Genomic DNA, 14278 nt, shown 5'->3' with positions numbered 1-14278 from the left:
TATTTACCTACCCTTCTCTTATTCACTCACAATTTCTACATAGATTTCTATGAATTGCAACTTTCCTTATAACTATCAAACAATTTAGATTAATTCCTAGGAATTTCATAAGCGAATTAATTTCTCACAAATTGTAAATTCCTATGGGAATTTAATTCCCATTCCAACCAACCCGGGATTGTAGGAAGAAATTTGGGAAAAAATAGAGGGTTTTGAAACAAGTTTAAGAAATATAGTGTTTTAGTATGTTATAAATTACAACAATTAGAAATTTTGAGTTTCACTTAAATCATTTATAATCAGGGGAAGATGTGACAGGAAAAAAGGAGATTATTACTGTATAATTTGTCATGACCTAAATATAGTGCAAGTGATGAAATGATATAATTCTGGTAACGCTTTTTCCTGTCATCTAAGTTTCCCTGCAACATTAAAGAATGCAACTATGTTTCTCAAAACTATGAGACAACAATGAATTTGAGTATGGATCGAATTGTGCATCCAAGGGATATGATCTGCCTTTTTCACAGGGGTCGATTCAGGATATTCAGGAGAAGGAAACAGAATTGTTCTCTGTATTCTGTTTTGCGGTGTCGTTCACTTATGGTCCTTTGGTTAAATGTAGAAAGTTACACTTCCTATTGCGATTGAAAGGAAATTGACATCTTTATCTGGTTGATTGCAAAAGGTAGAAGTGTAGAACATCCAGTTACCTAATGGCTAATAGGAATAAGTCAATGAGGTAAACCAAGGGCGAAGCTATGTTAGGCCCCAACATAGCTTTGAAGAAAATCAATAGTAATCAACGGTTATATCTTGTTTTATAGGTAAATTGATCCCCCTCAACAACCATGTTTAAAATTCTCTGTTAAATTGGCCCCCTTCACAACCAAGCCTGGTTTCGCCCCTGGTAAACTACTTTCTCCATTTTTAAGTAAAAGTTCCTAGGAGTTAAAGCTTGTGTTTTCCTGTATTTTTGCCAATCAAACAACACAACATTTCTCCGCATCCTAAAAACGTTCGCTTCCCGTGTTTTTCATTCTATTATGTCAACCAAATGAACACCTATTATATTTGTATCTCTTTATAGTGTTAGAACCTTGTACATAACAGTGTGCATGCAAGGGTACAAATTTACCCTTGTCTAAACGCCGTTTGGTTCAGCCGTTCAGCCTATTCAGGATAGGGAAAGGAAATTAGTTCTCCTCAATTCCCTTGTCAGTGTTTGAGCCTATTTTTAGTCTCTTCATAGTATTTTGAGCTTTGAGACAACGATGATAATAAACATCATTAACAAACCGGACAAGAAAAAGATGAAGGAAACTCATGCAAAAGAAAAGGAACTACTACATTTTATCAACATCATGTTTATGTCAGGTTGTTTCTCTAAAAAAATTACATGTTACTCGTCTTAACATATTTCTCCTCTCTCCTAATATGGGACCTTATACCAGTAGACGAAAGAGAAGCACTACAATAAGCAACTTTTATCAAACTTCCACGAGGCAACATCTTCCTCAAAATTTTCTTAGACCAAAAAGGTTGATATATAACAATTAAGAGATCATAGTAATCCATGCCAACTCTTGCTCCAGTCTTAAGGAGGGTCAGAGGTATCTAATGTCTCCAAATCAATCTTCACCTCCCTCCGCGTTCACAATATTTTTCCCATTTATGCGTGATAAACCGTTCCATCACTTGCAGATATAAGTATCGTGGAATATTGTAGGTTTAGCAAAGGTATCTCTCTATAGCCCTTTCAGTCCAGAATTTTCTCTCCAGTTGCGAAAAGGTTCCATACTAGAGTGCCAATAAGGTATAATGCTATTGACACCTTAAACACATCATCCCAGGAGCCTATAAATAGATATGTGGATTAGGTCAGAGTCAAGTATAGATAATAGCTCCAGGGAGAATGAGAAACCAGGTAACAGAAGCTTAGATAAGGATAACAGATGCATTTATATACCTCGTTGTAGAATGAATCCAGTGGCAGCTGTTCCGAGGACTCCAGCAAGAACACCGGCTGTATTGGACAACCCCAACAATACGCCCTGCAAATTTGATGTAGGGATTTTAAAAGAAAGAAAATGGTTCATGATTCCTGAGGGTAGAACTTGGCAAAGAAAAATAAGAGGAGATAAATGATCAAGCAAAGTCCAGGAGGCACTAAGAGAAAGATAGTAAGAACGCCCTTACTAAATTTACCCTAGAGGCCCAGACAACCTTACATCGTATGAACTTTTAATAGACTAAGGTAGTGTCTTGTTTAACTTAATTTCACTTATTTCAGAAAAATTATGATAAGTTCCATAAGTTAGACAAAATAGTTGAATAGATTATATACCCTATGGGTGAATAATATTGACAAGAGGAACTAGGGATCCAAGCCACTAGGAGGTGACTTGCATCACTTACTCAAAAGCCTTTCAACTAGGAAGCACCCCTGAGCAAGGGTGGCATATATAACACTTCACTTTCTCCGAAGGTGGCTCAAGAAGCCATTGCTAATTGTCATGCCAAAGTCAATGTATAAAACTTAATAGCTACTTAGTGCACTCCGAGAAAGGGAGTCAACTCTAATATTTCCCAGAATTGAAAAGGAGGTTCACTGGGGCCAGCTCGAGTCTCCGACAATTCCTTAAGACTGTAGCAAGATCCAAACTCTGTCCACAAATCCCCTTGAAACAAAGCATATACCTCAAGGTTTGTGGGTAATTGGTGGCACTGGACCAAACATCTCACATCTTAATAAGGATGGACCCATGAGTTCCAAACTTCCAACAGGCCCTTGGGGAACCTTTTAAAAAATAAATTAAAGAACAGCGCCTCTTGTCGTCAATATCATACATATAGTCAATAATAACTCACAGAATATCGAGGCCCGATGTCTTGGTGGTTGGAATACAATCCAGATTGTGAGAACGCATCTGATCCCTGTCATCATAAAGTGCAATCCTATTATCAGTCTAAGATACTATACATAGAACAAGAGTAATGCCAAGCATCACACAAGCTATTCACATAATTGCACAATCAATATGAATAAAGGCATATTAAACTACACAAAATTCAATAGCATAAGAAAATGAGAATAAAAGAGTATACCTGACTGCATGCCATGCAGAGTACAGCTAAAGCAGGAGTTCTAACTCGACTTAGTAGTGAAAGAGAGAGAGCTGGGCCCATGAATCCAATTGTTTGCATGATCTGCAAAGAGATGCTAGAGCCTTAAACAAGCCAATCTAAAATGATGCAAAAAGTTTATAATCTATGTTTCAGGTTCTACAACCCCAGCAGTCCAACTATAACTAATGACTCAAAGCATATGTGAATATGGTAGTGATCAGATTTGTGCTATGCTTACCTTACGGACTGAGGTAACAGAGAGGCCTTTGGTGATGAGTGTATCTGCAATCCAGCCTCCTATATTTGCAAACACAGCCATAGTCAACCATGGAAGTACACAAAAAAGCCCAGATTCCATAAGGTTGAACTTCAACACCTGATATAAGCAGCTCAAGTTAGAGTAGGAAAGCCCATGAACATGTTACTATACTGTCAAATTAAGCGAACTGATAGAAGTTATTAGATTAAGTATTCAGAGTCCTAAATCCTAAGAACAGTCACATGAAAGAGTCGCTTGAATAATATAGTCATAGAGAAAAGAAACTCGAACCATAAAGATATAGGCATACAGCAGAATCAATGCCCTGATAAACAAGAAGCAGGAATTCAGAATTCCATTTCTAACTCCGCTATACACGCAAATTTGACAGGACATAGATATGAGCATCATCCTGTGGTGAGGACTATCAATTTGCAAAAATTTTCAAAGAAGAGGCACCATTACTAGCGTCATTTATAAGAGGAGTTCTTCTGGCCTCTGAGAACTACAACAAGTCTACAACTGCATACTGCCATATTTTTGATAATTTCGTGCAACTTATAATTGATTTCTGCTTGAGCACACATATTTAAAAAGAAAATAGTACGCACCAGGGTAAAATGGTGGTTAAATATGAATAAGAAATTGAAAATCAGAGAGAGAAAGTAGTAAGAGAAAGTGTAGGAATTTTGACAGAAAAAAGGTTTATATGATGGATAGAAATAAAAGGTAGTGAAAGAATGTGATCCACTGCAGTCTGCACATGGGGGTTGGACATTTCTTTACATAAAAGGTGAGTGGAAGATAATTTAGGGACATACAAAACAGTAGTGGAAGATTGAATTAGGACGAAGGGAGCATCATGGCAGACTCTAGTTCTGAGATACCTGATTGTAATACGTTGGCATCCATGTCAGGAGAATGAAGGTACCCCAGTTGTGGCAAAAATGGGATACAATGAGAGCCCAGACTGGAGCTTTTGATAAAATCAGTTTCCAGGGAATGACAGTAACAGGTTCCTTGGATATGCTGCCTTCCAAGATGAATCTTTTCTCCTGAGCGCTAATTTCTGGATCTTCTGTCGGTGAGCTATGTGCCTGAGAATAGTCAAAGACAAACATGAAGTTTCCAACTGAATTTTGAAGTGAACTCACCACACTTGCTTGATAATTATCATTCATAGTGACACATGAAACAAACATATGACTAAAGAATGAAAAAGGGAGATCAGTGAGATCAGTATTTAGAAGACTAAAGGATCAGGCAATCAGATTGAGAAAATGTTATGTATCTACAACATCCAGTGTCATCTATGTATCTACAACATCCAATCAGACTAAAGGATCTGCCTTTCAAGATAAACCCTTTTTTTTTCCTTGAGCACTAACTTCAGATCTTATACTGGTTAGTTGCATGCCTCCGACAACCCCCAAAAAAGGGGAAGATTATCAAATCTAGCAGTGAAATTCATTTCATTTGTTCACTAGATATCCTAATGATACACAAACAAACATCACCACCAAAGGGTTAGAATTTATATGATGTGACAGTAGATATACCAGTGATACTCAAACAAACAGCTCCCATGACCCCAGGATGAATCTCATGAAGTCTGTTAGTTAGGCCCCAGACATGTCCGTTAGCGTGAACTATAGCCTTTAGATTTTTATGACGGACGATATTTTCACAGATTTGGCTATTTTGGAGCTAAATCTAGACTTCTCCGGATCCAACGATGTTATCTATCTGTGACCTTTTTAAAGGCCTCCGGATGAGTCTACGGTGATTGTATATTTTTAGTTCAACCCTAAAACAGTTGCGAAGGCTATCTATGCTCCAGAGAATCACATGAGCCCAAGATGCATCCCGTGAGGTCTGTTGCCCAAGCCTCATAAATGTCCAAAAGTGTAAATTATAGCCTTTATACCCGTATTGATACAGGAGCATTTCTAGCACTTGCATACAAGAGTATCTCCTTAAACCTTGGCTCAATTGATGTACATGGAGGACTCTTCATGGGAATGACTACTAAGGTGGTAGCATGTTTGCTAACTAACCTAGGTAGTGAATAGGCGTGTGAAATGGACATGTCTATGAGGATCCTAATTCTATTAGGATTCATATCTTTAATTGTTTTCCTAGTTAGAGTTGAAGTAGGAATCATTTAATTGTTTTCCTAGTTAGAGTTGAATTAGGAATCATGGTTTTGCCTACGTTCTTAAAACGATGGATTTTACATGATTCAAAGAGTCTAAGGAGTCTAGGAATTAGGGACTTGTCCTAATTCTACTAGGTTTATGTTTTTGTCAAGTAGTATAAATACCAAGGCATGTAGTTCGAATTTCCTACAGATGTTAATAAGAATTTTCGTGAGTTTGTTTAAACCTTGAGTGTTTACAAATCCTCTTGAGTGTTGGTGGCTTAGCCTTTATGCATTCAAAACCCTTAGTATTATTCCTTGTGGTGGCTTAGCCTTTATCATTGAATAATCTAAGTTCTATCCTGGTTACTTGGTTACTTTGATTAAGTGTTATTGATTAGCTTCCGCACAAGTATTTGATTCTTGAAGAATAAATACATCACGTATCCCAACTCGCCCAGCTTCTCCTCCATCTCATACCCTTCTATCTATTAAAAAACATATTATATATTAGAAAATTTATTATAAAAATACATGCTATATATTTATATTATTAATAATCTTATTTTGCGAAAATGTAACCATCACCCATAACATGAGTTGAAGACTCAAGACTAAAATCTGTCTAATTGTGGTGACTTATCAATTTTAATTTTTTTCTATATTATGCTATGAAGTAGTACTGATAGATTGTTTGACAATTGGGAGGATAGTTGCGGGTATGAAGAGGGTACGCCCCAGGTATGAAGCGGGCCATGGGTACCCATGCGAGTGGTGGGGAGGGGATGAGTTTAAATACGTAACCGCTGCGGGGATGAGTGTGGAAATATCCGCCCGCAATGGATGGCGGAGCGGGGATGACGATGGGAATTTTATGCGGGTGCGGGTGTGGAGGGACCATCTCCTGCACCAACCCAATTGCCATCCCTACATGGGATGAGTCCCGGATGCTCGAGGCCCTTTACTGTAACTTAAAATGCCTATTGTTTTATATTTGCAGATCAACCTCGAAATATCTCCAAAGGCCACCATATGCTCGTTTTGGGGAATGGATATTATTTCAAATGGTCTCCTATGACCTAGGATGCTTTGTTATGACTCTTGGGTATTGAGACCCCTATACATGCTTAAAAGGCCTTCTAGAGTTTTTTCTTTTTACAACTTTGTCATTCACAACCAAGGGGAAACAATTCATCTCATCTGTTCAATAGATGTTCTAGTGATACACAACAAATACTAGCTACCAAGGTAAAATGGGATTGGTAATGATTTAAAAAGATATTTGACCGACTACAGAACTGAAATTTATCTCACCTATTTGGTATCTATCATAACGACATACAATGAAGTCAGCCCTTGAAGGAAAGAGGGGACTGATAGCAATTCTACTAAAATATGTTCTGAAAGACCGAATTAGATTTTCCCATCAGAAAAATTAAGGCAGAACATTGATAAATCGGATTGATAAAATTACAATCTCAATCATGTTCTAAAGGTTAGTACCATGAGCATCTGATATAATGCATAGTTACACATTTACAATGCATAGCCAGACGGCAAAGACAGTGGTATTAGCAGTGACACAGCATGAAAACAGTTTGCCTTGTGCTTATTGACAAAAAAAAAAAAAAATCAGGCAGCTGGAAGTTAAAGAGTCCAATGTAAATGTGATTAAGAGAAGAGTGCGCTTACTTTAGCTATCCACAACGCAAACCAGATGCTTCCAAGAGAGCCAAAAGAATAGAATACTGAAGGCCAGCCAAACTTGTGGATTAAAAAAGGGGAAAAGGCCAATCCTGTCACAGAGCCGAGATACATGCCACTGTAGACAAAGGATAGTGCTCTACTTCGCTCAGATACAGGAATCCACTTTGAGATCATATTATTCATAGCAGGCATAGCAACACCCTGAAACATGAAACAGTTATTTGAGGGACAGAGATAAAGTAATACGAGGCAGGAAGTGCATTTAGATAGGAGATAATATGATAAAAAGAACGTGCGGAAGCGGCAGATACGTATTTCCTCCATTGCTTTTAGCATTATGATTGGTTTGGACTTTGTTGATGGTTTCTTAGAGTTCTTTATTGCGGAAATGTTCAGAGAAGAAATCAGTGATTCTATCTACATCAACTTTGACGAAAAAAGACATTTTGAGCTGTCAAGATGGCTACATTTTAAACCTAGCAAGGACTAGGAAACGCGAGTATGTAGGTCTGAACTCTGAAGTTGTTCAAAACCTGTGTGACTGTGAATGACAGCAGGGCAACAGGCAGTGTGTTGCATTCATTTGTGACAATTATAGAGATCAGGTCATCAACTTGTATTAGATTAACGACAGCAACACAACCGAGTGCCCTAAACAAAATCTGAACAAGTACCCAATAGAACTACTTATGCAGATTGAAATATAGCGCATGCATTGCCTGCATAACCGTGCCATTGCTATAGGCCCAATGCTAACAACTTGCAATGTAGCATGCTTGTCACAGAAGAAATTAGCATTATCTGAATCAAAATGTGAATGCATAATTGTATTTATTGCACAAAGCTTTGTAAGAGCTACACCAACCTCACCAATCCCCATAAACGCGCGCATGACAAGTAAGCAAGGCAGGCTTATCCTTGCAGCAATAGGAGTCAACACTGTGGCTATTGACCACCAAATCACTCCAAAACCTAAGACAAGTTTCCCACCAACCTTATCCGCCCATATACCTCCAACAATCTGTATGTCAGGAAACACAAAGAATATGTCAGAACTCAGAAGCGGATACCATGCGCGAGAAAATACTTTAGGTAGTCAAATAAGATTGCTATATCTATCTATGAATATAATTGTGTATGCTTCAGTAATACTTAGACACGCTAAACAGAAAATTTCCCATAATTTTCGTGTTAATTCTACATACAAAAAATATGTGTGCAAATTAAGTGATGAAAAGAACTCTGCTAAGAAGTTCGACTTGTTGAGCATTAGAGCTAAACCTGAGTAAGAAGATAGCCCCAAAAGAAGGACGACTGAATTAGACCAACAGTCGTACTATTCCAGTTGTACTCCTTGGACATCGGAAGTATGGCGATACTCATATTTACCTGCAAACACACTTTTTAATTAGGATGTCGCTTGACTAATACCACATCACTTGTTGCATACACAGGGTTCTACAGGAACTATCCAAGTAATTAGCTACAGAAGAAAGAAAAGGAGAGCAACTCACACGATCCATGTTGCATAACAGAAATGCTACAAAACAAAGCAGCACAACTACCCAACGCTTAGGTAGCTGATCCAACCAAGAAGCTGCTTTCTGTGTACTTTTGTCAGGGAGAACAACTTCACCTGCTCCCTCAGGTGTCCCCAGTGACTCAAAGGTCGATTCCGTTATGTCGATATCCTCAGATTTATAGTAAGCACGGACCCCGTGATCCCTAACATGATTAATTTTAGGCAATTTGTTGTTAACAACAAAAAACTTATCTACTGCTCCAGATGGCACCACAGTGTCTCCTCTATAACAGGATACAGGAGAGATGCGGCATCTAGATACTCGAATCCTTTTGACAGAACTTGGAGCACAGAAGAGCTCATGTTTATGTTGGAAATGTGGATACCATTTATTATTATCATAAGTTGCCTTGGCTTGCTTGGAATTTCTCGATTCTGACGAATTTATAATGCATACAAGCGCGCAATGTGAGCATTTCGAAGTTAGACAGTTCTTAGTCACGTGGTGGGATATTCTGTTCAGCACTTGCTCCTTCCCGAATAGCCCGAAAGAGAGTCCAAAATCCTCTTTTTTGAGACGTGCTACATCAGATCTTTTCTGGCTTACTATACCTGTACAATAGAGGAAATAGGTGCTGTAAAGGATTTGTTCATCACTTTGCTCCTATCAAAATATCTAGTAGCCCATCGCCATAACAAGTTAAACCGCTTTTTGTCAGAGCCAATGCTCCAATATTTATACCATATAACCAGGTGAAAAGCACTGAGGATTTGGCGACTTAAGATAGAAGTACTAAATGCTGCATCAATCATAGACAGCAATGCAGCTTCATAAAACAAGTTTTTGGTCATACAAAATCGTCATTTTGATAAGTCCGCCCTCCTCAAACACAACTTAGATGTTACAAAACAAAGTGATCCACTCACCATGGAAACATTACAGAAACCAGCATGAAACTCATTAAAAAAAAGGTCAGTAGAACTTCAAATCTATGCAACCTTACTCTGAAGTCCTAACAAATCATTGAGCGATCCCAACTTCTTTAACTTGTGAGTTGTGACCTTTAAGGTTGCCAAATCGGCAATCCGAGACAAATGAACCATAATCAACAACAACAACCCAACATGCATCCATCAAGAACCCCCGCACAAAAGTCTCGACTGAGAATAGTATCTTAGGCTATAATTTGTTGTTTTCCCCTCAAAATGATAAATTCTAACGTAAAATAAGTTCAAATAAGTTACAGATATATTCCAATAAACTCTATCCAAGCTCAATTCAGACCTAATATAAGTTTAGATAAATTCTTATATGTTCTAATAAGTTCCGATGAGTACAAGTGTTCTTCATACAAAAAATCAATCCTTAATCAATACTACCTCCGGTCTTTATTAGTTTACCCATATTACTTTTCGGGATGTCTCTTATTAGTTTACTTATTTCTTTTGTTTCTATTTTTGGGATGAGACCACTAACTTTCTATCACACATACATTCAACTTTAACATAAAATAATAGTTTCTCATTCCTTCTATGTTCATTGTTTCTCCTAAAACTTTGTGAACTTTGTGCAAAAGAAATGAGTAAACTAATAGAGACCGGAGAGAGTATTTTCGAATGTCAGCCAGCCTAAAAGTACTAATGCAGGTCACAGCAAAGTTGCATATACAAACATATCTGGACCTCGTAAAACCCGCCCTTGGTAAAGGTAAAGTTGCATGTCGATTGTTGTAACAAATTTAACTTTATAAATGAAATTTAACAATAAAATAATCAAATTAGTATTTTACCACCAGAATTATCTGAAATTATTAATCTCAATTCAGACAATTCTCAATATCAGTATCAACGAAATTATCCACACAAAGATAGAAGAACAAATCACTACATTTCCTACTAAATTAGGTTAGTGTGAACCAAATTACAACATAGAAGAACAATTCAATTTCCAGAAAAACTCAAATCAGTAGACATTCGAATCATCGTCAACAAAATTAAAATACCTGAAATTACATTAAAAAGAAACAAATTCAAACCATAGAATTCGCAAAATTACCAGGAGAGAGAAAAGAACCAAAGCTTCGATTAGAAATAACACCACCAATTGCCATTGTTATAGCAGCAACTTGAATTTGCAGAATGAATTAAACTTGAGAATCGTTAAATCATCTCAAAAATTTGCTGGTTTATCTTTAAATTGCAGAAGTAAAAATTAGTTCTGCAATTTCAGCTATTTATTTTCTTCTCTCTATCTTTCTCTCTATCTCTCTCCTAAGTGAACGAACACTTGGAGATGATAAGCAGAGAAAGAAGGTTGACACTTGACGGAATATCTCAAGGAATTTTTCCCGCTTTCGTTAACTGTTGAGGTTAGCATGTGGAAGAAGGAGGGTTCACGTATTGACACGTCACTGCTCACTCCACCTTAGCTATAGAAGCTCTTAATTTCCCATTAATGCCCCCCATCAATATTCATTACACAATATTAAGGCTATGTTTAGTTCACCTTATTTTTGCTTATTTCATATTTAATCAGCTGAACTTTTATACGTCGCCCAACAATTACTTAAAATCGCCCAAAAAAAATAATGAAATTACATTTATAACCTTCCTTATTTTTTTCTTAAATCAACACCATCCACTCCACCTCCTGCCTTCCACCACCACCACCCACGCACCTCACTCCTCCACTGAAATTACCCCTCTCTCTCTCCTTCACTGTCTCTCCTTCACTGTTTATGTACCACCACCCTCACCCAGCGTGACGTCGCAACCACCTCGCACACTGCTCGAATTTTTTTTTAATTGTAGAACGTCCTGGCCGGACGATCGCCCCATGGGCTGAACGTCCTGGCCGGACGATCGCCCCATGAGCTGAACATCCTGTCGGGACGTTCTACAATTTAAAAAAAAATCGCTGGCTGCGGTGTGCAAGGTGGCTACGTAGTCGTGGCACCACGGCTTCGCGAAGCTCCAACAATGGCGAACGAAGAGGAGAGAATTCTGGAAACTCAATTAGAGCTCCAATTACACGAACAAAAGGAATCCTTTTCTGCTATTGAACTCAAAGAGAATTCTGTTTAGTTTGGAGGATTGATTGTGCGGCGACGGTGATAGTGGGCAGGTACGTGGTGGTGGGGTGGTGGGGAAAAGAGAAGGTGAAATGGCAGAAGGTTGGTGGTGGGGGTGGTGGGTAGTGTAGAAAAGAGGAAAGGGTAAATTGGGCTATAAAAATATATTTTGGGCGATTTTAAGTAATTTATGGGCGATGTTTAACAATACCCTTAATCAGATCAGATCAGATCAGAAAAAATAAATTCAGATCAGATCAGAAAAAATAAATTCAGATCAGATCATGCTTATATTTAAAAATCATATATCTTTCATTACATATTAGTAAAAATTATAATAATTGAATATTAATAAAGTACTCATTGAGACGAATCAAACAAGACCCCACATGACTATATTTTTTCTTATATATTGAGAAAAATCTAAAAGATAAGATCTTGTAATCAGATTAGTTCAGATCAGATCAGAAAAAATAAGTTCAGATCAGATAAGTTCAGGTGAACTAAACATAGCCTAAGACTCTCGGGTCGACCGAGTTTAACTATATTAAAAAAAAATCCGATTATATCATACGAAAATTGACTATGTCAGATACATGTATAAAAGTGATTATATCATATAAAACTGATTATATCAAATGTAAATTAACTACATCAAATGAAAACTGACTATATTATATGATTTTCAATGCATAATAAGTTATTATTAACTCGTTTCATTTAAGTTCTTTAGACTATAAATAAAAAATACAAAATATAAAGGTAAGACTTTAGCGGTCGGTTTAATAAGTGATAATGTTATACTAGTAATAAGGATAACTAATTTTAGTGTAAGTCTTGTTGGGATCATTATTAAATCAATCATATATTGATTAGAAAAATCGAACATCACTCCGATATTACCTAATTTTTGGAGTATATTGTATGACTCTTCATGCCTTATATGTGAAATTATAAAAGAAATTTAAATCGTTAAAGCATGATCTATTAAGTTTTTTTTATCACCTATTACTTAATTCGATAGAGCTATAAAATATTGGAAATTATATATCATTTTACTCTTTGGTCATATCACTTTACTTGTTTCTAATCTTTGCGTGTTATTTTTGTAGTTAACTTCACAAATTTGTATAACTATTTAAGTTTTTGTATATATATATATATATATATATATATATATATATATATATATATATATATATATATATATATATATATATATTTTATCTAACGATCTCACTTATACCTATTTATTACAATAAATAACCTTAATTAGATATAAAATATTCTTAATTTTATTTGTTCTTGTTATTTAGAATTTTATTGAGGGAAAGAAATCAAAATAAGAAAAATAAATAAGAATAGACGATTTTTAGTAAATACGAACTGCAAATAGCGTTAGGTTAAAATACTGGTGGTGCGGTGGGTATTGTGGGAAATTCACGTCCTGAAATATAAGAAAGCCGCAATTTATTGATAGCAAGGAAAAGGTCAATAGAGGCAAAAAGCGAACGATAAGTCAATATGTATCATTTGTTTATTTGGGTCCTTCGTGGAGTTTAAATAAATTGACACGTAGATTTTTGGGTGGACTTCAATCTTCATTCACCTACCTTTAAACTGTTTACAGTGTGCATATTTTTTGTTCCCAAATCCTAAAATGTTTATTCCCTTTTCTTTGTTGGCATAATGAGATTAGAATTGACCCGACGAAAATGTATACTCCTATAGTCCTATTCTATAATGAATAATCAGCCCGATCCAAAATGGTTAAGTCATTGTCTATTTTGTAAAACATATTGAATCATATTCCACATGGAATTGACATTTTATAACACGAAAAGCACTCAGACTCAACCTCGATAAGAAAATAACAAATACAGGTTAAAGTTTTAAGAAACGAAATTAATTATTGATTTACTTTTTTTGTTTGATTCAATCGCTCGTCAATTTATTATCGTTACTTGGTGATAATAAACTCCTTTAATTTATTACCTTTTCCTCTCTCTCAAGTAACAAAATGCATTATTTGGTGATAATTGTAACCATTTCATGTATTGAACCAAACATCTAATACTCTACTCTATTTGTTTCTATTCCCTTTCCATTCCATACCTTGAACCAAACGTTACCTAATGTCTTGTTTGGTTGAGCTTTTTTAGGATATGGAGACGGATTCAATAATCTAAATCAATTACTTCGTGTTTGATGTGGTTAGTGGCTTAATCATTACCCTTACTTGATGGTAACCCAAACTCCCAAAATGTTACCCTTCAAATTAGAGGGGTAACAAAATCATTTTCATTCCCTTACAAGTGATTCCTTTACATTGTTGAACCAAACATTCAATAAAAGTAACAATTATTGTTAACATTCCTTCTCTCTACTTGATTCCATTTCCTTTTCATTCCTTTATTTGAACAAAACGTCCCCTAAGTATATAAGATCAT

At 36.3% G+C, this 14278-nt stretch overlaps 1 protein-coding gene across 2 annotated transcripts; it reads right to left on the bottom strand.

Moving 5' to 3' along the window:
• Positions 1 to 1327: 1327 nt before the first annotated feature.
• LOC104887276 (ascorbate transporter, chloroplastic) lies at positions 1328 to 11213 on the bottom strand. Of its 2 annotated transcripts, XM_010671892.4 has the most exons (11): positions 10814 to 11213; positions 8750 to 9369; positions 8517 to 8624; positions 8101 to 8256; positions 7221 to 7436; positions 4276 to 4485; positions 3368 to 3505; positions 3109 to 3210; positions 2872 to 2937; positions 1970 to 2054; positions 1328 to 1857 (listed from the first exon to the last, which is right to left on the bottom strand). In XM_010671892.4, the coding sequence occupies exons 1-11, from the start codon at positions 10866 to 10868 to the stop codon at positions 1760 to 1762; spliced, it is 1854 nt and encodes a 617-aa protein (XP_010670194.2). In that variant the 5' UTR covers positions 10869 to 11213; the 3' UTR covers positions 1328 to 1759. The 2 variants fall into 2 exon arrangements, with proteins under 2 accessions (XP_010670194.2, XP_048494243.1); XM_048638286.2 differs by lacking the exon at positions 8750 to 9369 and having other exon boundaries at positions 10814 to 11208.
• Positions 11214 to 14278: the final 3065 nt, after the last annotated feature.

This window comes from Beta vulgaris, chromosome 1, assembly GCF_026745355.1.
Source record: "Beta vulgaris subsp. vulgaris cultivar EL10 chromosome 1, EL10.2, whole genome shotgun sequence".
In the NCBI taxonomy this organism is placed as follows: Eukaryota; Viridiplantae; Streptophyta; class Magnoliopsida; order Caryophyllales; family Amaranthaceae; genus Beta; species Beta vulgaris.
Note: the sequence above shows the minus strand (reverse complement) of the source record. Positions and strands in the feature narration are given on the sequence as shown.